This window comes from Xiphias gladius, chromosome 11 (genome assembly GCF_016859285.1).
Source record: "Xiphias gladius isolate SHS-SW01 ecotype Sanya breed wild chromosome 11, ASM1685928v1, whole genome shotgun sequence".
In the NCBI taxonomy this organism is placed as follows: Eukaryota; Metazoa; Chordata; class Actinopteri; order Istiophoriformes; family Xiphiidae; genus Xiphias; species Xiphias gladius.
In genome coordinates this window covers 9,611,001-9,636,712 of record NC_053410.1, presented here as the reverse complement: position 1 = coordinate 9,636,712, position 25,712 = coordinate 9,611,001, and the positions used below count along the sequence as shown (strand labels likewise).

Genomic DNA, 25,712 nt, shown 5'->3' with positions numbered 1-25,712 from the left:
AAATTTCCCGTGCCATCTATCCTCGAGTGGTCCTATGATGGCGCAAAAGCGATTTCCTTCCTCAAAGGAGGTGAATTCCTGTTGAGAGAGAAACAAGCAAAATTTCCATTTTTCCTGAGTGAAAATGATGCAAAGGCATCAGGCTCTTCCTCTCTGAAAGAAAGCCAATACGCCAAGTATAAATCAGATCTTAAAAGGCTTAATTTGTGTTCATAGAACTAGGGGTACAATAGCTAACCATTAATGTATTTTAAAGGAACATTGTGTAGGATTTAATGGGTATCTAGCAGTGAGTTCGCAGAATGCAACCAACTGAATACTCCTCCTCGCACCCCTGCCTTTCCAGGCGTGTAGAAGAACCTGCGGCCGCCTTCAAGTATTGTAAAAACGCCAAACGCCCTCTCTAGAGCCAGTGTTTGGTTTGTCCATTCTGAGACAGAACTGTAGAAACCCGGCGGTGCAACATGGTGAGCTCCATGGAAAAGGACCTGCTCCCTGTGTAAATATTAAGGGCTCATCCTAAACTAACGAAAACACGATTCTTAGTTTCAGGTGATTATACAATAATGAAAACACAACCCTAACTCACCCTGTGATTTATGTGGTGAATTACAGCTGTGTTTTCTTTTTTGACAAACACTGATTTGATAATAGAAAATCAATCATTGGTGTGCCAGAGAGATGCCTGGTTTTATCATGATTTATGGTAGGATCCACTGTCTTTCAGTTTATTGAAACATCAAGTCAGCAGGTATGAGAACCACGAGCAAGCTTAAAACAAATATACGGGGCCAATTTTTCTTAATTAAGTCAAATAACTCCCATTCTGGAGTTTACACCTGAGGACAGATGTGACCCCAGGCGTAAAAAATTTAGTTCCAGTTTTTTAGGAAAATAATTTCTAATCCTTCCAAAAGGGAAATTTCTTTTTTTTGTGGTTTCTGCCTTGGTTTAGACGTTAGGTGAGAGATGTACTAACCCTACTAGCAAATTACAGTCAGGGTCACAAAAGATGGTGCACAAATGAGTTCACAGCAAGGTTTACATTTAGTAGAGTATTTACTCACACAGATTATGTAATTGGGAAATGAAGCAGTAGAGTTAAATGAATGCACTGCTGCTGGGAAGTGTATTACGTGAGTCAGGAAAGCAATGGAATACAAAAGGAAAGTTCTTTCCTACCTAAACTTGAAATACTGGTTAAAGAAACCAATAAACATATTTTGGGATTGCAATGATTTGCTCTTCTTCTCGTAAATAGGGAAACTATACGTAGGCTATTAAAAAATAAATAAACTTTGTATTTCAGGCTGTACTCTTCTCACACTTTTTCTTTGTTAGAGGAAAATGGATTTTTAGGGTTTCAAAGTTTATCACCCACAGAATATACTGTATGTCTCAGGATTTATTGCTTAAATTATGTTTAGATTGTCTGCACAATTAATTTAGATTAGCCAAGAAGTGAATCCCACATAAGCCGCAAGTTTTATAAAGTAGTTATTACTGACAACAACAGATACAGACATGCTGAGCCTGTGTTTAAGATTTGGCCACAGTGTACTTTCCCCTATCCTCTAACTCCAAAATGCAGTGAGTTGCAGTTAGGTTGATTCAATTCACTAAACTGTACCAAATGTACTACAAGAAAGTTTAATGTTCCAGTAATTGCCAATCCAAACACAAACACACACATAGTCAGACAAGGTCTCTTCACAGGTGAGTTGTGTGCTGCTTAGCATTCGCTCCCTCTCCTCGCATGTCCACATGTGACTATTTGTTCAACAGCAGACAGACCCAATGTAATCAAATGCCTCTCTGCCCATTCTTTGGGGAGACACAGCACACCGAATTGGATTCACTGACAAATAACATTTGGACTGAGGACAGGCTAATTGTGAGGCAGCAGGTCAAAAATTAAAGAAAAGCAATCAGACCAAACGCTCAGTACCATGTGCAGCTAATGAGAGATTTACGAAGACGAATCTTCAGCCTGAGCTAAAGCACTCGTTCCTGTAGTTATAATATTTAAAGTATAATGTATGCTATCTCAAGAAAACGCTCCACACTGTGTACAACATCAAAAAAAAGCCTACGTTTGTTTCCGCAAAACAAATACCATACTATAATACAGACTGACCACAAAAGGCACACACACAGACATTCAAGGCAGTAGCACAAAATGATTACATGAAAACATGCAGAAGTTTTAAAGCTTTACATCAAAGTCTATAGTCTAGTCTGGCTCAGGAGGGTGTTGCCCAAAATCTGATGAATCTGCCTCAAGTTATGTCACATGAGTCAGCGTTGGTTTTGGCAGACTACGAGTTTGAAAATAAAGAAAATCTGGTGATATGGAGTTAGACAAGAGCGAGCTCACCAGACCTCTATAGCCCACTCCTTATCTCTGCTCGAGCCTTGCGGCTTGAGGCTACATTAGCCGCTACTAGCATAATACACCCAAATCTCCTGACTGAACTTTTGCCGGTCGGGTTGCATTGTGGGTAATGTAGGCGCCAGGTTTTAACAAGGAAGAAAAACGTGTGGAATTAAACAGACAATACATCTGTTTCTGCTGTATGGATTTTGATCATTTGTTTAAATTGTCCATGAGAAGTGTTCCAGGTTGTTAATGTTTCATTTGAGACAATGCACCAGTATTTCTAAGGACAGGTTTTGTCCCATTTAGTATATTTAAGCGGGTCAGTTACTTCAGTAATTGTGGAAAAAATAAATAAAAAAATAAAATATATACTTTTTTTTCACATTACACAAACACAAGATTTAAGTGTATTTTGTTTACAAAATGTACTATTCCCACAGTAAGAATCATAAAGAAAGAAATTATTGCTGTAAGTGTAACTTCTCCGCGTTCGACATTCAAACAAATGCAATTTAAAAAAAAAAAAAAAAAAAAAAAAGTTAACTGAAGTTATTGTGTGTTACCTGACAGCATTGTCCATGCGTGACACGGTGAGGTAAGCAGCCAGGTTTGCTGTGTAGGATGAACACACAATGAGGGTGAAGAGCCACCAGCTGCCCATGACAATACGCAGAGCCACCGATCCCAGGATGGAGTCACTGCCTGTGGAGGTGCAGGTATAAACGCATAGGTTTTAAGACTGCACACAGAGGCACACATCCTCACCATCTTCACAATGTACTGTACAGCTTCACATTACCTATCACCACACAGGATCCAACACAACTATCTCTCATCTCTAATTAAGTGTCAATACTAAAAAAGTAATACAAACTACAATCCCAGCTACACTTTTTTATATGTAATACGTGATGAGGAAGTGGGTAAATTGTAGGGCTGCCAAAATGTGTAGGAATGGTTTCATTATCAAGGTCTTGTAGCCTGATTTTATTGTTTCAATTAGATTTTATATTATAAGAGAACCAAGAAAATAAAGGCTTAGTTTTTAAAAAAATCTTAATACCTTATGTTTCAAAATACCGGATTATTTCCTTCCTTATTTCCTGAGATTGGGAAATTCTATAAGAAAACAGACACTACCATTTTTTGTGTTTGGTGAGTTAATTGATTATTCTGGTACAATATAGTTATAAATTATAATTAAAAAGGATGCCAGTGTCTTTCCTCATGTTTGTAACAATAATAAAACCAATTGAGTGATGACTTTGAATGATGTTTCCTTCACCCCTGCTTTTTCCTCGGTTTGAAAATTTGTCTTTGGAAATAAAAAAAATAATTATTCTAAAAATGTTAAATGGAATGGTATTATAAGTGGTTAATGTAATTTCACCACATTGGGTTTAAAGCTGCTAAGATTTGTAATTTCTCACTTTAAAAATAATACTCATATTTGCATGAGACATTGGAGCAGCTGACTGTATGCATATGATGATTTTCTGTAATTACAGTATGTTTTCATCACTTATTTTCCCAAGGGCTTAGTGTATTCAAAACAGTCTGCGCGGAAATGTTACTTGCACACTTAGTTTTCTATTACACATCCCAATCCAATTTTTTTCAAAGAGTGTAGTAATCATTAATTCACATTCCTCCACCTGCCTTTTTAACGTTCTTTCCTTCATATATTTAATCCTTGCTTCCCCTTGTTTTCTTTGAAGGGAAAAGACTGGTTTGTCACATTAACTTCGCTATCTTCAACTTTTTCTCTGTCATATTTACTCTCTCTCCAAATATCCAAAAACAGCTTATGAGGTGCAGGAGAAAAATGTCAGCACACATTCTAATTTTGAAAAGTTAAACTGTAGAAATGTCTCTTGAAAGATTCAGGAGTGTGAAATGTATGAAACATATTTGTCTGAAAGTATCACAATCAACACAGCTGCACCCTTAGGACAGCTTGGGAAAACAAACGAAGGCCTTGTCAGATGCATAGAACTCCAGCATCAGTCATTTTTATTACATGTGGCTTTGACTCATTTCTTAAGGTCATCAAATGGGAAATCTTGAAATTTTACTGGATCTTACCCTACTGCAAAGATCCACTGTGGTGCAGTCACTTTCATCTTTGAAATAAATTTATTATTTTCATCAGTTCTCGTGGACAGTTCCAGATTATTTCCTACCTCTCCCTGACCTCCGTATGGAACAAAAGAAGGGCAGTCCCATTTTGAAAAAGGAAGTCAGTGCGTCTGTGGGTGGATAGTTTAATCTGTACTGAACGTACAACAAAACCCAGCCAAGTGTTGGCATATCATTAGGAAATCATAGGGGGGATCCGGTTGCCAAGTTTATGCTCTCTGACAATCGCACACTATGCATCAGCAGTCAGATCCCTTTCAAAGTGACCTATGTAATCCCGAGAAAAAATGCAATCCACTTGACTGGAAGGAAAAAAGTGGCAATGTTGGAACATGAGCCAGAAATGAGGAGAAAAAGGAAAGGCAGAGAAAAGAAGTGGAATCTAGCTGCTCTTGAAATATAGTGGGTGTTGGGTTAAAAAGGCTTATAGGCAGTGTGCCAGACTTCGATAGATGCATTTCAGGCTTTAACATCAGTTGCTGAAGTAGACATTTATACAGACTGGACATACCTGGATATCCACCAGGTCTAAAGATGGCATGTTCTCTTTGACAAGGGCACCTTTAGAAAATGCTTGGGTGGGCATTGCGCCTCAAACTGACTCACTACTGAATCAGCATTTGTTGTATATTGACATCCACATGTGCATATTAATTAATTGTAATTTTTATTTAAATCTTCTGTCATTAATCCCTTGAAGTAGTGTTCACTGTTCTTATTTCTCTTTTGTTCTCGTCCTCTTCTGTTTAGATTTAGGGTTTTGCATTTAAGAACTGCATGGCTGTTGGTTGGCAATGTGCCCCCCGAAGGCCAAGAGCAGACTGATTTTCATTCATCAAATAATGCCACTGACTTCAGTTATCAGTTAAAACACACCTTCACACAGAGAAGTGTTAATTAGAAACAGTTTGGTGCATGGTTTGGAGGAAAGAAAACCTGCCAAGCCTTGGCCATCCAGTATTTGACAAATACATGATTTCTTACTGCTCTCCTTGCATATTGTTGTGGCCAGATTAAAACTATATCACCCACCTTGTTGCACAAAAGCACCATAGACAATCCAGATGGCGCTCTGAAGTGAAGTGGAGACAGAAGGTTGTGGATGACCTCCTGTGCTGCTCTGGCAGCGAACTGCCTGGATGCGCCTGAGCAGGAAGATCATGATGCCTACTACAGGGATGGCTGCGGCAATGCACGCCCACACTGCCAGGTCAAATGGTGCCAGTAAAGAAAAAATGTTGATCTTCTCCTCCGACTTGCGCATCAGGATTCCCACTGAATAGTCCAGGTAGCGCTTGCTGAAATCCACCACACTCTCGCGTTCGGGGGTGATGGTGATGGCTGATATGGCCAAGTCAGCTCGCTGTGGATGGAAAGTCACATATTTCAATTTTATTAACTTAAAAACATTTCTGAACATTTCTTATATGTTGTTAGACAGTGAAAGAGAATCTAGCATATTTGATCAACATGAATTGGTTGATGTTTTCTCACTATTTAGGAGTTGTGGTTGGTTTGTGCATCTTTGACAACATTATATGGTCAATATGGTCATCAGTCATCAATAGATGTAATATGGTTTGTCTGAGGTGACATAATTCATCTGTTGTTTTGAGTTTCAAGTGTGTTTCTTTTACACAATAAACATGAGTTTCCTACAGTCATTGTATTGTATCCCTCACATTGGGACTATTGTGTTAAAACTACATTGTTCAATCACACAGCTCCATATGATAACAACAGTATAAAGGCTGTAGGGTAAGAGTGCAAGTGCCTTACAGTAATAAAAAATTAGAAATTCTCAACAGAAACATGAATTTAATAGTCTTTATGAGGTAAATATTGTAGCTCTCAAATCAAGTATATAAATAGAGAAATTTCATTTATTTTGCCATTCTGTAATGAAAAACATGTAAATTTACATGTATCAAAAGGACTGAAATCCCATTATCATTATATCCCATAACAACCTTTGTGAAGTTCTCAAACTTTGTCAGTTTCCCTCCCAACAAACAGAAATCAGACCCACTTTAATTAATCTGTGATGTCACCCATGGGAGAAAATGGATTTGCAGATATGAGCTGTTGGCTGCACAATGTTGTTCTGATCTTTTCAACTCTACTGACCCTCATAATTGGGCTCCCATTTCAAAACAAGACAATGTGGCTTGGATCCCAGAAAAATGATTTGGACTGAAATCTGGATACACTAACCTTGCCAATGAGTTCTCCAATCATGCCATTCCAGGATCCATTAGGCAGTGCTGAGCCGTACTTCCCATCTCCAACTTGGTAGATGTCATACTTGAAGCCCAGGATCTTAGCAAGGGCATCGAGGACATCAATCGAGAAACCCTTGTACCTCTTGGGTTGGCCCAAAATGTTTTCCGCCACCATCACAAAAGGTTCTTCCTGTTTTGAATGAATATTGTACAATTGGATAGAGCACAAAGTACATCACTGACATAATGATAATGCTGAGAAATGTGAAATGTGCGCAGATTTTGTCTTTAAGGCCAAGATCTATCCTCAAACTCAGAAAAGAGTAGCGTATGTGTGTATTCAATCACAGGCATGTTATTTATCAGAATGCGCCATAATGTCCTTGGGGCCAGATTGGCAACCAAGGAGAGTACACATTCAGTCATCTTAAGAACTTTGGGGCGACACCTTTATGAAGAGCTTCGATGGTGATCTAAGTTAAACTTCATCTTAATAAAACAGGTTCCTCAGCAACTGTTGACCTGTAACACATGGCACCATGGCAACTGCTATGGTTCATCAACGGGGAAATGGCCATTTTAAATTTATTGCACCCATTCAAGGTTCTTCTTTATGTGTTGAAAGTGTCAGGGCAGAATTAAATGGGTGAAGGAGGAGTAAAAAGAGCTGAAGAAGACAGGGTGAGAGTGACAGAGAAGAGGGGGGAAGTGTTAAATTGGGCAGGGGCAAATGACTTGATTAAGTGACACTGCCAAGGAGAGAGCTGAGCAGAACTTATGTGACTAAATATGTTGGAGGTAAATCACGTGTGAAGAAGAGGAAAAACATTGAAAGTGGGCGGAAAAGAGTGAGATGGAAAGGAGGAGGGAAGAGACTTTGCTGCTGGAATTGGTGAAGTTAGTTCATACTGCTGCAGTGTAGAAATCAATTTTTCTCAGCCTTCTGGTACTTTAGATTCATAGGACAAGATGGAGAAGAGGACCTAATATTCCATTTTCCAAGAGAGAAAATGTCAGTGAATATGACCAAACAGTGTAAAGTAGATTACAAAAAGTCAACTTCTCCAAGATCCTGTGTTGTTCTTGTTGGCTCCACATCCAGCAGTGATAACAGCTCACTAAACCAGGTAGAACCTAGGATTTTATCTTCATCGGGGATTTTTTTTATGTTACTGTCAATTCTCAAACAGTGATCAGCATCTTTATTTACCTCAAATAAGGTCAAAACCAGGCATTTCTAAGATGGTACTTTTATAGACATGGCTTTATTTGTTGATTACCTTTTTTCGTAAGTACATTTAATCATATTCTAGTAAGAAGCCTTTATGTTGCATGCTCTGCTTGTTTTTACATATTAATATGCTCTTACTGTTGTCCACCTTTAATGCAACCTCATTGTTTTATTGTAAATCATCTGGAAATCAGGAAATGTTGAGTGTCATTAACACCAGCTTTCAAAAAAAAATAAATAGTATTAATGAAAACAATTGTATCAGTACGTAAAAAAAGGTTTTCTTTCATTAGGATGGTTCACATTAGTATGTTTGAGTGTATTTCATAGAGACACAATTGCCTAATCCGTGGGTGTCTAGAACAACCTCACAAATGTGTTGACTTGTTTGCCAGTATACTGTGACGTTTGTTTTCTTACTCAGATATTTGCCTACACAGGTCAAGTGCTAATAGATTCAGTGTACTCCCACAACTTACCAGTAATGTTACAATCTTGAGCGTCACTCCCTGCATACCACTCTCTATCCGATTCTCCTTTAGACTACCATTCAAACCACGAATGGAGTCCCAAGATGCCAGCTAATAGAGAAAAAGAAAAATCAGATGGATGAGAAAAAGAGACAAAGAAGCGGAAAAAACAGTGCGGGTCTCTCAAAGACAAAGAGGCCAAACGCCTCATTAAAATGTCTACCACTAATAGAATTAATAAATGAATACTGCACAGCAGGATAACAAAGTGGGTGAGCTACAATTTAAATAATCGTCCTATTTGCCATTTTGTGAGTCAGTTCATAGTGATAATCACACAGAATTTCAGTCATGTTACACATCAGTTTAAGTTTGTTCCTTGAATCTAAACTATCCATCATCTTTAAAACTCTCATTCCACACTGTCAACGTTTTGAGCTATGTCTCAGCTTGCAAAGCTGATGTTTGTTAAATTTTTAATCAGTGCTGCTAGCTGGACAAGGATTCTCAAGGATCTGACACATCATTTGGAGTGGTCTTTGAGATTTGAACTGACAGGACAAGAATGGTGGCCCAAGGCTAAACAACAGGGCCTTTCTGGCCTCAGCACACCTGAGTCTCCAGCACACAGGTCCCAACGGCAGGAGCCTCAACAAGATACCTTTCCCGCAGAAACACACTGTACTCCACAACAAAGAGAGATGTCATTAAAAAGCAGTAAGCTTTTACAAGTATGTACTTTTTTGTTTTGTTTTGTTTTGTTAAATTAGTCCATTTAAAATGTCCAAATAATTTTATGCATATTTTGTCCTGGCTTTTCATTTTGGATCATTGGGGTCTTCCGATTAACAAGATGTATCACGATAACGTTTGATATGCTACCTCCCATTTCTATTAGATTCAGTTCAGGAAACATAACAGCATACATTTTAAAACACTAATTTATTAAATGCTTTTGAAAACTTTGTTAAACTATTTGTAAGCATGTTATATTTGTGAGGCTCTCACACTGTGTTATTGCTGTCACAGCTTGAGTTCAAACTGTTGCAGGAGAAAGTGGACACGTCTCATTTTGGCACATTTACATCCTGCTGAATCTCAATAGGCAGCTTGTATGACTCACTTTCATCAGTCAGGGCAGGATTATACAAAATGCTGAAAGACTGTTGGCCCTCGAGAAGATGGCTCTGGATATTCCATTCAACATTAAGTAGAAAAAGGTACCACATATCAAAAACTGTGAACAGGAGTAGAGATATTTTTAAGCTTCAAGATTTCGTCAAAAGTCCTGCACTTAACTTCGAACTCTAGCTTCATAAAATATTGACAGTCCTTTCCTGTTTTACCTGACTGCACATATGAAGTTGAGTTTGGGCCTGAAAATATTAGAAAAGAAAACTGAATGTATTGCCCTGATGTTGTTGTGTTTTATGTTTTTTTTAATTGTGATTTTCCAATTGGCTACAGTTGAGATTGATGGGAAACACAAAAATGAACAAACATAAATCTCTGTCACTTGCACAATTTGTAAAGGCAACCTTGAAATTACAAATGAACATACATCCAATCAGGAGAAAACAACAATTACTAAAGATACACAGCAACGAAGGCTTTCAATTGTGAATGAAACAAGCTTGTTTGGCAATGAAAGCGGCTTGCTAAAACTTGAGTATTATTTCATTATCAGATAAACCGTTTGTTCTTTAAAAACCAACTGCTATGCGTGTGATCCTCAAAATACTCAGTTTGAAGAGTTACACTGCATTGCTATGTATAGCTTCACTGCAGACCGATAGTGAATCATGTTTATAACCTGCCAGCTTGTGTGGGTGTATATAAACAGTTTTCTCTCCAAGCAGGATGTCACTCATGAAATGAGCCTCCTCAGGGTCTTTATCTAAGCACTGTGTGCATTTCGCCGATATGGAGATCAGTTGTTCATGGAGCAGTTCGTAGTAAATATAATAAAGATTTATCTAGTATGTATTCACTTGCCTTTGTGCACCTTAAAGCTGGGCTATTGCTGCACTGCACTTTCCACAGAAAAACATAAAATGAGATTGTTGAACTGACAGTCAATTTTGAGACATATGTGGGTAATGAGTACAATTCTATAGACAAGAATTGCACAATCTAATTGTAATAGCTTGTCTACTTGTTCATCTGTGTATCTGGATGTACGCGGCTCTATCCGGCCAGTGTGAGTTTGTGTGTGCCCAAGTGTGTTTGGGGCAAATATCAGTCTGCTCTGCCTGCTTCACCGCTATTTTCTCCATGATCAGCTTTGTCCTCAGTGAAAAACACTGAGCAATCTCTGCTCTGTAAACTGAAGAACACTAAAGAGGAATACCTCTACTTCTCAGAGCTTTGCACACCAACATGCCACTGGGAAGGTCACAAACAATAAATGCAGCAAAGCCGCACCACCTGCATGTGAAGGAGTAACACCTGACTAGACACACTGTGGTCTGTGATTACCAGCTTTGAAGATGTCATTTGTGAATGAACAATAGCTTTACTATCAAATGTGAACAAATTATACAGACAAATAAGGGAAACTCAATGCAATTTGAGATTCTCAAGGACATGACGGTGAAATGACACATATCTACAGAGAAAGGACTTATATAAAAATATGCTTAACAATACATGAAAGAAAAACTTTTGTTGTTTGACGCTAAAAATCTCTTAAAAAATTCTTTTCTAGTATGTTTCCTGCTTCTTTCTTTGAGGTTTAAGCGCATTGAGGATTTAAGCGTTGGTCTTCCTATAAATATGTACAGCAATCAATCACCAAGAGTGTACCTACTCTAAATGAGATCAAAGCATTCAGTCGTTTCCTTCTGTATCTCCAGTAGAATGAAGAATATTGTGCTAACAAGATTTTGCAGTACCCTGTTTAAAAAGACAATAACAGGGCCGCTATTTAGCTAATGGTTATGATGCTTAATACCTAATACCTTCATCTGTAATGGGGCTGACTTATTGATCGCTGCAGGGAAATTGCTCTGTTACAATTGCGCATTAGCACTTAGGAAAGAGGAAGTAAATAAGTAGAAAAGTAAAAACTACTACAAAATAGAAATAACAAATACACAGTAAGTGAATAGGAAAATGTACAAATGCAAGCGTGTGTGTGTGTGTGTGTGTGTGTGTGTGTGTGTGTGTGTGTGTGTGTGTGAGAGAGTGTGTGTGTGAGTGAGAGAGAGAACTCCCTGGGTATGTAGTATAGAAGAAGCCCCTTGGCTAACAGTTTAATGTCTGGATTGCTGAAATGTTCCTTTACGGTAATGTGACCAGGGTGGCTGTTAATAAAAGCGGCGAGCCAGTCGCCTCTTTTTGTTCTTTTTTTTTAAATGCCAATGACCGTTTGAAAACAACAAAGGGATGGAAGTCAACTAGCCCTGGATTCATAGCGAGTGCCACAACTGTCTCAATTACAGTATCTCCTATAAATCTTAGAAAGCATTCAGTTCCCTTTCATGGAACCATTTAAACTGCATCATTATAGACGTGGAACTATATTTTGAGCTAGTTGCAGCTATCCTGCTTTTCATTTTCTTCTGCTAGTTCAGTCCATCAGGTGCTTACATATTGACAAGCCCATCATGCTGCCGAGCTTCTTATTGACCCACACTGCTTTGTCTGCCACATTAATTGGATTGACAAGAAGCTTGTCTGTGTAAGTGTGTTGAATATATATGTGGCATTGTAGCTTCCTGCCTTATTTACAGCTTATGTCTTGTGTCAGGTGTGTCTCTGCATATGTCCCAGAATCCACTGTAATGATTACTAAATGTACTGTATACATGTCTTTAATAACTACGCATGTGAAGGTGTACATCCAGGTGATTATATTGTGTCTGTATAACTGGATAAAGGACATACAGTTAGGTCTGTAAGTATTTGGACAGTGATAAAATTTTCATAATTTTGCCTCTGTACACCACCACAATGGATTTGAAATGAAGGCATCAGGATGTGATTGAAGCGTAGACTTTCAGCTTCAATTCAAGGGGTTTAACAAAAATATGCATTAACTGTTTAGGAGTTACAGCCACTTTTATACATAGTCTCTCATTTTCAGAGGCTCAAAAGTAATTGGACTATGGCCAGGTGTGGCCTGTTCCCTCGTTACTTCATGGCAAATTAAGCAGAAAAAAGGTCTGGAGTTGATTCCAAGTGTTGAACTTCACAACATCTAGCCAGGTCAAGAACACTCTCGAGGAGGTGGGTGTATCATTGTCTTGTCAAGTCTACAATCAAGAGACGCCTTCAGGAATGTAAATACAGACGGTTTACCACAAGGTTCAAACCACTGGTAACGCTCAAGAACAGAAAGGACAGATAAGACTAAAAAAAAGCCTGCCTAGTTCTGGAACAAGATTCTTTGGACAGATGAAACCAGGATTAACTCATACCAGAATGATGGGAAGAGAAGATTATGGAGAAGGAAAGGAACAGCTCATCATCAGCTCATACCACATCATCTGTTAAACATGGTGGAGACAGTGTTATTGCATGGGCATGTATGGCTGCCAATGGAATTGGGTCAGTGGTCTTTATTGATGATGTGACTGATGATTTGGTGATGTCAATGGGGTCTAAACTTCAGCCAGTGAATGACTGCAAAGGATTTTCATCCAAGTATTAAAAATAATCCTTAAATTTGTAATTATGTTAGTTTCTCCAATTACTTTTGAGCCTCTGAAAATGAGGGACTGTGCTTAAGTAGCTGTAATTCCTAAATGGTTAATGAGATATTTGTGTTAAACCACTTGAATTAAAGCTGAAAGTTTACACTACAATCACATCTTGATGGCTTCATTTCAAATCCATTGTGATGATATACAGAGGCAAATTTACCAAAATTGTGTCACTGTCCAAATACTTATGGACCTAACTGTATGTTCCAGCCTGGAATGGTGCCAGTGGTTTTTGCTCTAATCACCAGGAACATGGTGGAAAATAAATAAAATTAGTCAAGACAGGAGACATCTTTTCTGTCCTAATATACTAGAGATGAGCTTGGCAGGCATGGCACCATTGTAATACTCTATCTCTATCAAGAAACATGAGGCATGATTGATAGCATTATAGTAGACAGAGTAAAAGAATAAAAACGCTAAAAACTGAGATGAGTGGGAAAAGAAACGAGCAAAAAGGAAAAGAAACATGAGAAAAAGAAATCACAGGATGAAGTGAGTTCATTCCTATATCGAATTGAAATCACTCAGAAAATGAAAGAAAAACTCTAGTGAGAAAATGAAAGTTGTCAATGATCCCATTTTTTTCCTGTTTGCCTTGAATCATGAATTTGTTTATTATACACATTCCCTATATATAAGTTTGAATACAATGTGTTACCTTGAAGAAATTACTAGGCACAATATCTGTATCAGTTGCTGGATCAGTTCATTATATATGCAGGCAGAGTTATCCTCTATCTTCCTGTATGTTTCAGAGTAAATTGTTGTGTTGCTTCAAAAAGATGGCATGCAAGAGATCAAGAAAAACAGAAAGATGTGTTGGCTAACTGCATACAGTGTAGAATTCAAAAATATTGTTGCAGAGTCTATAAATGAGTATATGAAAGATTCAAACTTGCCAGTTCTCATTGTATCCACCTATGAACTGAAAATGTTTTTTTTTTTTCTACTCATCAAGGAGCAGGTACTGTTTGTTATGTTGTACATTTATATGAACTCACTGGCCATAAGGTTGGTAACATTTGTTTGGCATTGTTATGACAGGTTGGAGCACATGAGCGAGAATAATTTAAGGGATGTGGAGAAATATCCACTTTTCATCCCATTATTTGGGACTCTCAAAAGGATTTACTTTTGCCAGTGTGGACGTAGGAACAACCATAAGTGGGTACTGCCAGATTAATGCTTTCCTTTTAAGCAGACTCTTGTGAGAAAAAGCAATTTGCACACATTTACAGTTTAACATATTACAGTATAACCATGTTATAAAATTTTAATGTTGCTGTGATTTATTTATGTGACAAAATCACTTGACCAGTCTAATATTGTGTTCTGCTAAATTGAATATGGTTAAAGGAGCTATAAGTAATTAATTTATTGATGTTGATTGTTGACTGAGGAACTGCATTATCAGCAGGTGTCTGGCACTGCTAACAGTGGCTTGTGATATAATTAAATATCAAAATGTAATTATCACTTTAGAGATGGGTAATTACCTAATGAGAGGACAAATCCAGCAAAAGTAATTAGTGGAAATGCACAAATACTATATTACGGTGCAAATTTGTGAAATACAGTAATGATTATATTGCTCTCTTGTGTGCTGTTTTGGTTTGTGAAATGCTAGTTTCTGGCTCATAGTGCTGTTATTTATCTTCCTGAAGGTGAAAATCCAAGCAGGTAGGGGAGGTTTCAAAACACTGTAGGAGCCAGAAAGTGAGTTTCTAAAAGCTAGACATCTCAATGCCTGGCAAATTAATCATTGTATCAACAGCCCTATCAACTCCCTGCAGATCTATTGTTGGCAAGAGAGAATTGCCCTTTAAAGACTATTTAATAACATTTCTGCTTCATGAGCCAGTGAGAAATAGGGTTGAGGAATAGGATGAACACACCAGCTATCAACGACTGCAGTTTTGTAGACACAACATGCAGTGTGACATATGGAGCTCATGTGACCACCCCACTGATGGATATAGTAGCTTTCAGAGGTTGAAGGGGTGATGATGGCCAATAAGAAAACTGTGTCCTATCACCCAACACCAGTGACAAGAGTCAGGCTGATTGTGACCACGTTTCAGCACACTTGTCTCTGTTCTAGCACCAGACAACCAAATGTGAGCTGGCTCTGGTCAGAACAAAGGCTGCCAGATTTGGCTTGGTTTTGGAGGGTATGCACTTGGTCTGATTTAGGACACGAATTGGCTCCCGTTAGCAGCACTTGGCATAGCCTCGGGCCAATGCTGGCAACTAGAGGTGGATCAATGAACTTGTTCTGATTCTGCAGTGATATTTTTTTTAAACCTGGCAAGCTTATTCTTTAAATCTGCCAGATTTGGGGTGCTGATGACAAAGCCATTTTGACTGCCTGGGAGGGAATACGAAGATGCACGTAATGGCCAACAAAAATTCCAGACTCATTTAACTTTAAAACATCTTACTGACAGAGCATGGTAGCTGACTGAGTCACCACAAAAGTAAAAAATTTCCTTTCACTTTTAAAACTGAGGTTTTTCACTTCCTCTATTTCCAAGGCTTACGGCAAAGTCACCTGTCTCAGGCAGCCATACCATATATTATTTCCAGCACAGGTTAGGCTATTTAGAAATGCCATCATATGGCATATGAGTGGTACTGTAGGCTGTATATTATACTTTTATGAAAAACGTATTTTGATGCACTTTGTGACCAGAAAATTGAATGAGGAGAATTTGGAGGTGCCCTTTCAGAGACTATTCACAATATCAAGCTGACATACGGTATTAGGGTAATTTTTTTTTTGCTCTAAAATAGAAGAAATGTGATTTTGAATAATACAATAATGCCAGCGCTGTTACTGTGGACACATTTAGAGATAACTACTGCAGGATGCACGCAAGATGCTTGGCTAGGAGGAACAATTACATTCAAATGAACTGACTTTTCTCTATGAAGACGAGCTGACACATCAATAAGAGCAAACTGGGAAACCAAAACAACAACAGCAGCATCGATCACTCTGCAGCATCGCCGGATGGTGGAGAAAACTCACAGTAGCCATCCAGGAAATAGTATTTCAGTCTTCATTACAGTTTCTAACCAGAGAGACGCCTCATCTAAGAGCCATCAGGCTGGGGAGAAAATGGACTGAATGCAGATAAACGATGATGGAGAGGGAGGAAAGAGAGCAGAGGATGAGGAAGATGGGTGATGAGATGAGGAAAAGACAAAAGAGAGGAGGAAGGGACAAAATAAGGGTGGCTCTGAGGGGTGAATGTGGGTCAGGGGGTGGGAGAAGGACATGCAATCACAGTTCGATTCAACTCGGAAAAACAAAACAAAACACAGAAACATGACTTTACATTACATCGCAGAGGAAACGATGTAATGGTGTGGCATTTATTTGTGGTACACACCAGTTTTACACAACATGGGGCAAGGAACATGCTGAATGTATATATAAACAGTCTATTATAGGGAAACAGACAGGAGAGGTACATGAATTTGTGTCTGTTTTCTCCTAGTAAATGGTTCTGCCAAGTAGTGGGCAGACACATGGATAGACATGCCAGGTAATGAACAACAGCGCTGAATGCAGTCCCCTTTTGCCTCTAATGATTTGGAGACACAAGCGCCCACATCAGTGTGCGTCCTGGCCTGTGTGCGTCTGGCTGCATGCTCTTAGTGTATACAATACATGTTTGTGTGTGACTGCGCTTTGGGGCCCCGCTGTTTATGTGAATGATGCTGCGCATAAATGTCCAACTCCGCTGGTGGACATGAATGTGTATGTGTCTGTTTCTGTGTGCGTGTGTGTGTAAACACATAGTGTGTCTCCTCCTAGCTAATGCTAAGGGCCACATTATGATGAATTGGCTTCATGAATTCAGTAAGCCTGAGTGGTGATTAAATCTTCATTACCACTTCTGGTCAGTCCTGCGCCACAAAGATTGCCAAGAAGCTCAATTTCTCTTCATTCTGCACGAAGTCCCTGACTGAATCAGGACATCCACAGCGATAAACAAATTGCAGCTCAGAGAGGAGCGCGCAAATACTGCTCTCAATCTCTCATGTTGGCTCTACAACAGTCAAAGATTGGACAGGTTTCTCGGCAAAGAGTTGATGGTCAGCTCACACTGCCTGCTCATTATTGGTAAAACATGAAAATGTCTGTGCTCAACGCATAACCACAGATAAACATGCAAATGTAAAGAGGAAGTGGTGTGTTTTGTTTCTAAAAAAAACCCCGTAATATACCACCTCAAATTGTTTGTGTACAGTTAGTAGCAAGAAGCACACATCTGATCTATTTGAACTCAGTCTCAGATGACACCTTACAAGCCAAGATGGGTGATGCGGTGAAATGGAGGATTAAAGCAGAGAGATCTGGTTGATTCAGGAGCTCCAGTAGAGGGCACCCTCATACCTGACACCTCACTGACAAATGTTAAACCCTGTGACCTCGGTTCTCAGGGATCAGAGCACAGCTGATTGTCTATTCTACCAGTAAGGTAATTGCATTCACCTGACATCCACAAACCCCCCCCCCAAAAAAAAAAACAGCAGGGCTTTGGATCCTGAGGATTACGACTGCGAACAAGCTGTCTATGGAAAAAATAGCTCAAACAAAAACAACAGACAGTTTCAAGCCCTCTGTACAGTATTGGTTCCTATCAGGCACTCCACTGGACCCCCAGGATTTCTAATAGAAGTAGTAGTCAATTCTGATCCCCCGAGGACAAGTGTACTGCAGGTCTTTGTTCCTCGCTGGCAGTAAATGAGGCACACCTGGCATGTACTGTATGTACTTGACAAAAGGTGTCGAAAATGAAATATAAAGAGAGGAACAAAAACCTGCAGGACACCAGTTCTCAAGGACTGGAAGTTAGCACCTAAACTTAAAAACGTTTGCGGGGAGGCTTGAGATAATGAGAAACAGTTTAATTTCACTTGTGTTTCTCTCCTCACACAGTAAGTGGTCACATCGCGACACTGCCTAAAAAAAGGTGGTATCAGCGGTATCACAGTACCTGCTGTTCCCTCAACACCTACAGAATGGACAGTTATGTAAGTTCACGCAAAAACTTGTTTACCAATAAAAAGCTTCTGAAATTGACTTCTATACAGATGCTCTAGTTGAGTGGTCTGTCGTCTAACACATACAGTATATAACTGCAACATAGCAAAGTTGCTTTGTGAAATGAGAAAGTTGGGGAACCCTGCTGCAGGAGACATAAAGCTAATAAATAGCAGCTAGATGGAGAAAAAACATAAACCGCTATTACTGAATGTATTTGCACATACTTCATCATTTTTATAGTATTGTTGTACTGCGTTTATCTATTTGCCACACTGTAAAATTCGGCATAAAACATCTGGACATCAGCAGACAAATGCATGTAAAATACTCCGGACTCACCCGTTTCACATCTTTCCCAAATGTCTCACTGTAACTGGTTCCAAGAATCTCAAACTGAACATGGGAATTAGAGCCTTCAGCACGAAAGTCCATCAGTCCTGTCAGTCCACTAATCCGTCCCTGTAGCAACAACAAGCAGACATTATTTACTGTCTGTCTTTATTTACTCTCTTTTTCTGATCTTTAGGTGTAGGAAAGAAAAAAAGAAAGCCTGCAGGCATTAATTAGTACATATAATAAACTCCTTTGCACATTATATGTTTCATTACTCAAGCAAGTTTATCTGATTCTGATTACAATTTAGTAAAATTAAGTGTTTGCAATGTTTTAACTAACTTTCTGCTGATTAGTATTTATAAAGCATACTATGTTTGGTAAGAAAATTGAACTAATAAACCTGAGCTGGGATTTTGGTTGCATTTTACTCCATTGTGACATTTTAATGTATATAATCATCAGGGGACGTTTTCACTTTGGTTCACCATCAATCATACCATATGATTTATGCAAATCATCCCATAAATGCACCATTTAAAGGGTGATTTATGTGTGTCATTCAACAAGGCTTGTGGGTATAGTACAGTATAGTATAGTACAAAGAGAAGTTAAATAATTTCAGACAAATGGTGTTTTGTTGCTGTGGTAAAAGAAACCTTTTATGAAAAAATTGTGGTGCATTTTGGAAAGAAATATAAACTAACAGGAATCAGATCGATTTAAGTTATTTTCCAGTTCCATTTGAATGGCACCAACACAACAATATGATGAGAAAATTCTTTTTTTTTTTTTCTTCGTGTACTGTATGGTCACCGTATGTCACAGTTGAGATTAAACCAGCGTGACTGTCTGCAACAATGGAAAATTCCATTATCAGATTGAAATGGATGAAATCAAGCCACTTCCTAGTATATGCAGCCTTATTTCAATAACAGAACTGAGAGGGTTACACAAGCATGGTGAGATCAAAGCCCAGAAACTGCCACAAATCCATCCTGAGGCCAAACCTGGAGATCACATTTAATAATCAGTTTCCTTGAAGGTATTTTAAAAATGACTGAATTTGAGTCTGATGAGAGTTTCCACAAGAGATTATAGTTCAGTGGATTTTCCTAAGTAGTGTTTTGACTATATAAACCACCTTTATACTTATGCTTCTCATAAGACCATGGATGTGCATTTTTTGCAAGGAACTACTAATATAATCATCAATGATAGAATCTTGCAGAAGCTATCGTTCATCATTTCTTACAAAATAGTAAATACAAAGTATAAGCTTTGTTAAGCTAGAAAAAATGTTAACTTCAAACTCAAGTACCTTTTGGATGGTGTCCAGCATGGACCACCCTCCATTCCATGGCTTGGTGGACTTCCTCATGCAGTTAAGGCTGGCCATACTGTGCCACTTCCTGTCCTCCAGTTTCCTGTAGAAGGCGTTGGCCAGCATCAAAACACTGTCATACAGGTAGAGGTTGGACACCTGTTGGGGTAAAAAGTCAGCCAATTTTATTAAATGCATTCTTGGATTTTGTTGGCATATTGTGCTCTGCAACACAGAACAGTATACAAACTCAATTGTTGTTGGGTACAACAAAGAAAACAAATATTAGGTTTTAGGGCTCCAAGAAACGTCGCAAAACTCCATGGTGAACCTGAATGAATGAAACAGTGACACAAAAGCAGTTGTCTTTCAGTCTTGTTTGATTCTGTGAGGCTGGATGGTGGAAAAACATCTCAGTAGGGAATAAAAGCTTTTCCCCTCACTTGGAGAGAGAATGGAAAGCATGGGAACAACTTGTGAGCAGTTTTTTCTTTTGTCTACACTGTCATGGCTGCCTTTTCATTGCAACAGCATTGAGGAATGATACATGGAAGTCAGTAGCAATTTAGCTCTGACTGTCCATGTGTTTACACTTGCAGGAAACTGGGGTTGATGTGCTAAACAATCATGTGAGTGCACTGATGATATACAAAATGAAAAGCGTGATACAACACTAGCAAAAAGCAAATGTAATGATAGAGTATCATGGTGTAAGTTACTATCAACAGAGAGAGAAACAAAAATTATCACTGGTTCAATCATCGTCCTTGTCTTACTAAATTTCAGATCGGCCATCAGCTCAACTGTCTCCCTCCAACTGCAGTGCACCCTCTAAGGAATCATGTCTACTGCCTCCTGTCTTGGTGTGATGGTGGATTTGATAGGTCCTCTGGGTCAGGTCAAATCAAATCCTCCAGAAGAAGATCCATGGAAGTAATACTAGCTGCCATTTCAGGCATTCAGTTCATGACACGTCTAGACTTCAGTCCAAGCCTCAAAGTGGTATGACATCATACAAGTCAAGTTTACTTGCCTCAAGGTCACTCACTCCAAAGCTATGTTGAGGTTATTTCTGTGGTTAAACCACAGCTGATGGGTTGTGAGAGGAAATAGTACAGGAAAGCACCGCAGTCTCCTCAGTAACTATTCTGATGAATGCTTTAACTTCCATTACCCGATATTTAACCCACTTTCATTATGAATTAATGAGAACTGTGAGTGCCCAGACCACATGGTTTTGCCATCTGTCTGGAGTATGGATAAAAAGCAATGTGATCATTTCAATAGAGATATGGGGAACACAGCCATTGCACTTTTGATGAATTGAACAAAAGAAAGGTCTACGAGGTGTAAGGAGGCGCTCTTAGCTCTCCATAGAAAGTTGTAAGTGGCAGAGAAAGCGAGGTTACTACAAAGACCCGAAGAAGGGAATGACGCTGTGCTAGTGAGATAACTAAACTGTGATGTAACTGATGGGCATATGTTCTGTATTGACCCTCATTGTCATGGTGAATTTACCACCTGGTTGGAAAATCCTTAACACAAATGATAGATAGCATAATCCGTTTTGGGGGCGTACAGTGCTTTCCACTATGGAAGCACTTGGTTAAGCTTCTGGTATCTCAGTACTTAATTAACAAATTGGTGTTGTTACAATTTGGGTATATTCACAGTTTTAAGTAGATTTGCACTTTCATAAAAGCAAGCTTTTATTTACTTTAAAACAATATTTTCCTCTGTTCTGCCATTTATTCCCCAGTCAACCTGAGCACCAGTTATTTGTATTCATGGGCATTCATGTCCCTTATAATTACCTTATCTCGTGAGTTTAATTCAGTTGCCTTCATAATCAGTTAATATTTGTTTCATGTGGCACTTGGCATATTTTTGTCTATAGCGACTTATACCGTGGCTGCATGCATACTGTATGCTGTGAAGTGTTTGATCAAGCAGGAATCACACCCATAGCCCCTTTTAGTACTTGTACTGTACACAAAATGAAAACAGACCACACCATGCTTATTTTATAGTTCCGTCACTCTGGTTGATAACAAGTGTCCCTCCTGCTGGCTGCTGGATAAAGTGGATGAAACATGCTGGCTGTTCCTGAGGCGCTAAAGTCGATGTCCCATAAATACTTGCAGCAAAAGGGATAGAAAATAAGAAAGAGAAAACACAACCTTGCAACTAGTCAAATACTCAATACAGCCTCATTCGTAATTCTGCTTCCATGTTGTGCATTCACCCTCCTTAAAGCAAAAATCTCCACTGACAGTAGCTTATTTTGGTGAATCTATTACTAAACATACCAAGTATTTGTATGGACAATGGAGAATGTGGAGTGATTTGAGAATTTCCTTATGATGTTTTAATACTTTTTCCATTTTGATACTTTTTCCTGATTCCTGAGAAATTGTCACCATTGGACTCCATTGTGACTGAGTGAATTCAGACTTTTCTGTATCAATGAGGAAATGACCTTTTACATCATTCAAGCATACAGCAGGTGACTGTTTGGTGGAGTATAACTTCTAATTATGAAATACTTTGTACTAAAACATCAGTCTGTTTTTTCCTTTGTCTGTACACAGGGCATTTTGCATTACTGTATGCCACGATATAAACTGTTAACTATTACCTCTTTTTTATTGCTCAGTCTATGATGATTTAAGGGGCTACACTTTTCATAATGTCCTTTATTTCTGATGAGTTCTTCTAGTAGATAATTATAATTAATAATTATACTTGAGTTGTTTTTTTTTAGGAAGGGAAACCTTTTTGTGGCGGATTTTATTTGTAGAGCTTGGGATGAAAGACAAAGGTATTTGTTTGAAATGTAATGTGAAATATTTAAGAAGGTGTGTTTGTATCTGACACATATTTTCCCAATGCAAAGGTATTTTTGGTGTCTCTTAAGTCCAAGTGTGCTGGGCACTTGTATGTGCATGACACAATAAATTACTAACATCTCTGAAAGATGTTTGATCCTATTAATTTGTGCATCCACTTGTTATTTTCAATATAACGTTTTGAATATAATTTGGTAGAAGGTTAGGCCAGGGACCAAGAAATATGTAAGTTGTTTTTGGTGCCAAATCAGATGGATTGAAGGAGGCATTTTTTGGCATTTTAGTTGTGTGTGTTTGTTCTTCATAAATTACTACAATTACTTGAATGAAAAATATCTTGCACACATATCTCATGACTGCAAATCACCATGTGTATTTTGGTGCTTATCTTTATTCAGTCCATTAAAAATAATTCTTAAGATTTCTTTGGATAAAATGAGAGGATTATGCAGCCATGATGGACCAATATGATCTGAGTCACAATAATTCAAGAGCTTCCAACTAGTAAATCTTTAAGTTTTTTTTTTTTTTTTTACCTCCAGGGACTGCAGATAACCTTCCTGTGGGTCACAGAGCAGGGAGGAGATGCGATGATTATTCCTCATACAGCGAACGTTGGTGTCCCTCCACAAGGGGAAGATCTGACGAATGATAGTCATCCTCCCCAGAGAGCTGTGAACCAGCTCCATGATGTCTGCATCACTCACCTCCTGAAGATGAAGACAGCAGTTTAGTTTAACAAGTGGCTTTTCTTTAGGTCTAAAGTGTAGTAGCACTTTTAATCAGATTGTGATTTTCGTGCCGTGAGGAATCATAACACAAACCATGAATCTTTTTTTGGAAAACAGTTTTCTAAGTGGAAATTTGGATAAGAAACAAAACCTCTGAGGGGGTCTGCGTTGGCTGTGCCTGCTTCTTTAGCGATTAAAATATCAGATGACGCAGGGCAACTACAGAGCAATCAGTTACGAGACAAACTGAGGTAAAGTGAGGAAAATTCCAACAAGTAAAATGGGGACAACTGATAGAGGCTAGGGTTTAAAAAGAAACTTGTATGCTCAATTTGATTTTAAGAATTTCATTTTTCTGTTGATGTTTGTAGGACACAACCCCAGTGCACATTAACAGTAATCATCCAAAGCTTAATTCACACCTAATTTCTGTCCCAGCATTCGTTTATTTAATCACTTGAATCAACTGAGTCTATGTTTTTAGGTCGAAAGACAAAGGAAAAAAATAATGAATTGTTATTTTTATAAGTCAAATTTTATGCAGGAAACTAACTTATAGGAAACTTGCCCAAATGTTATTCACATTAGACTGACAAATCAATGAACATTTCAAGTATATCCTCACAATAATAGTGCAAGAGACCCTTGGCCCTCTTGAGTGGGGCAATGCATGAGTGGAAGGTTAGTGGAGATCTGCCCTGTGAAGGGATGGATCAATATTCATGAGACAGCGAGTTCCCTGCTGGTCTCCAGAGTAGGACAATGGTCAATGCTGAGGCAGACAATGAGTCTCTTGGGAAATGCTGGGTTCATATACTATCTGACAATAAAGCTGTTGGGTTTCTGTCAGGTCAAAATTTAAGCAGCTCTGGGTTGATATAATCCTTCACCACACATGCCTGAATCCGTGCTCTCTATCTGTTTTCCTAATCAGACATTTTGATCTTTCCCTTTTGCATCGACCTCTCTGATGTTACTGTAGGTCTCTTTCCTCCCTCACTGGTAATTTCTCCTGGCTTCTGTCTTTGTATAGTGCCTTGCTCCTTTCATCCCATTATGTGGTTTTCAATCTCTTATCTTGCCATCATTCTCACTTAGTCTTCCTTTGTATGTATTTACCTCATTCCAGTTGAAAGTCAGTCTTGCTTTTTTCACATTATTTGTCCAAAACAGGGTTTAACTTCCATTTGTTTTTTGCTTTTTTCTCATGTACATATCTCATGTCATATACATATTTATATTATTGGTGCAAAACCACTTTATGGTGGGCAAAGTGAATTGAAAATACAGATTCTTCATCTGTGTACAGCATGAGTAAAACTCTGCTCAGGTGATTCTAGCTCATCTAGTTTTAACCTCTGACTCTTTTCTGACTCTTCACAGTCAGTCAGGTGGAAAGTATGAATATTCATGAGTTGCCATGACACATTAATCAGATGAATTATGCTGCATGGTTCATAGATCCGAATCCTCAAGTCCAAGTTAATAACTTCCTGTGCCACCCAGTCCAAGTGTTCTGTCACCATCATGGATGACATTTGTGTCTTAACCTGACCCAGCAGTGACACTGACCAATGGGACATGGCACATGAAATGCATGCCTTTTAACTTCTGTTTGAGGAGAAAGTACAGACCATTAAGTCACAATTTGGACACCACTATGATATATTTCACTTGTACAGTAGACATGGAAGAATTATCATTAGTGTGAACCACTAGTATTTATAGTATATATATATATATATATATATAGTATAATATATATATTAGGATTTTAAAAGCACTAGAATCACTAGAGAAACATTATTAATCCAGATGGTGTACTGTATGTGGTTGTGATAACACGTCACATCACAATATTATTACTGACATCAGTATATAACATCCTAATCTGCTTTAAAAAATCTAAAATTGTCACACAATCAGTTCAGGTATTTAGCTTCTTGGAGGTAACCAACTCAAATTTCTGAAAAAGTGAATACAGCATGGCCATGTTTCAATGACAGCCCACGACCAAAATACATTAATCACATCAAGTTAAGTTGACAGATAGGCTAAATTATCCTCTTTGTGCTGCTCAGTCAATGCTATTAATCTTTCACTAGATATAAATAAAAAATTTACCCGTAATCATGACAGGGATTTAATTAGAAACTAAGGTTTTTGAAGCTGCAGGCACCTAAATTGAGAACTAATGTGAGTCAGGGAGGAAGAACAAAGCACTGTGCACGACATCAATTTGAGTTGTTCTTGCCTACAGACATG

At 38.4% G+C, this 25,712-nt stretch overlaps 1 protein-coding gene and 2 long non-coding RNA genes across 3 annotated transcripts in view; 2 read left to right on the top strand and 1 right to left on the bottom strand.

Moving 5' to 3' along the window:
* Positions 1 to 25,712, bottom strand: part of grid1a (glutamate receptor, ionotropic, delta 1a) — a 225,717-nt gene that overhangs the window by 12,797 nt on the left and 187,208 nt on the right. The window contains exons 6-12 of the mRNA XM_040139593.1: positions 23,253 to 23,426; positions 19,865 to 20,026; positions 18,550 to 18,669; positions 8,452 to 8,553; positions 6,734 to 6,931; positions 5,548 to 5,882; positions 2,944 to 3,078 (exon numbers count right to left, since the gene is read on the bottom strand). Coding sequence (XP_039995527.1) covers positions 2,944 to 3,078; positions 5,548 to 5,882; positions 6,734 to 6,931; positions 8,452 to 8,553; positions 18,550 to 18,669; positions 19,865 to 20,026; positions 23,253 to 23,426 — 1,226 coding nt within the window. The remainder of the gene's footprint in view (positions 1 to 2,943; positions 3,079 to 5,547; positions 5,883 to 6,733; positions 6,932 to 8,451; positions 8,554 to 18,549; positions 18,670 to 19,864; positions 20,027 to 23,252; positions 23,427 to 25,712) is intronic.
* Positions 1 to 25,712, top strand: part of LOC120796587 — a 110,063-nt gene that overhangs the window by 81,196 nt on the left and 3,155 nt on the right. The gene's annotated exons all lie outside the window — the stretch shown is intronic.
* LOC120796588 lies at positions 22,273 to 24,309 on the top strand. The gene is made up of 2 exons (XR_005708395.1): positions 22,273 to 22,373; positions 23,259 to 24,309. It is a non-coding gene; the product is annotated as an uncharacterized LOC120796588 (long non-coding RNA).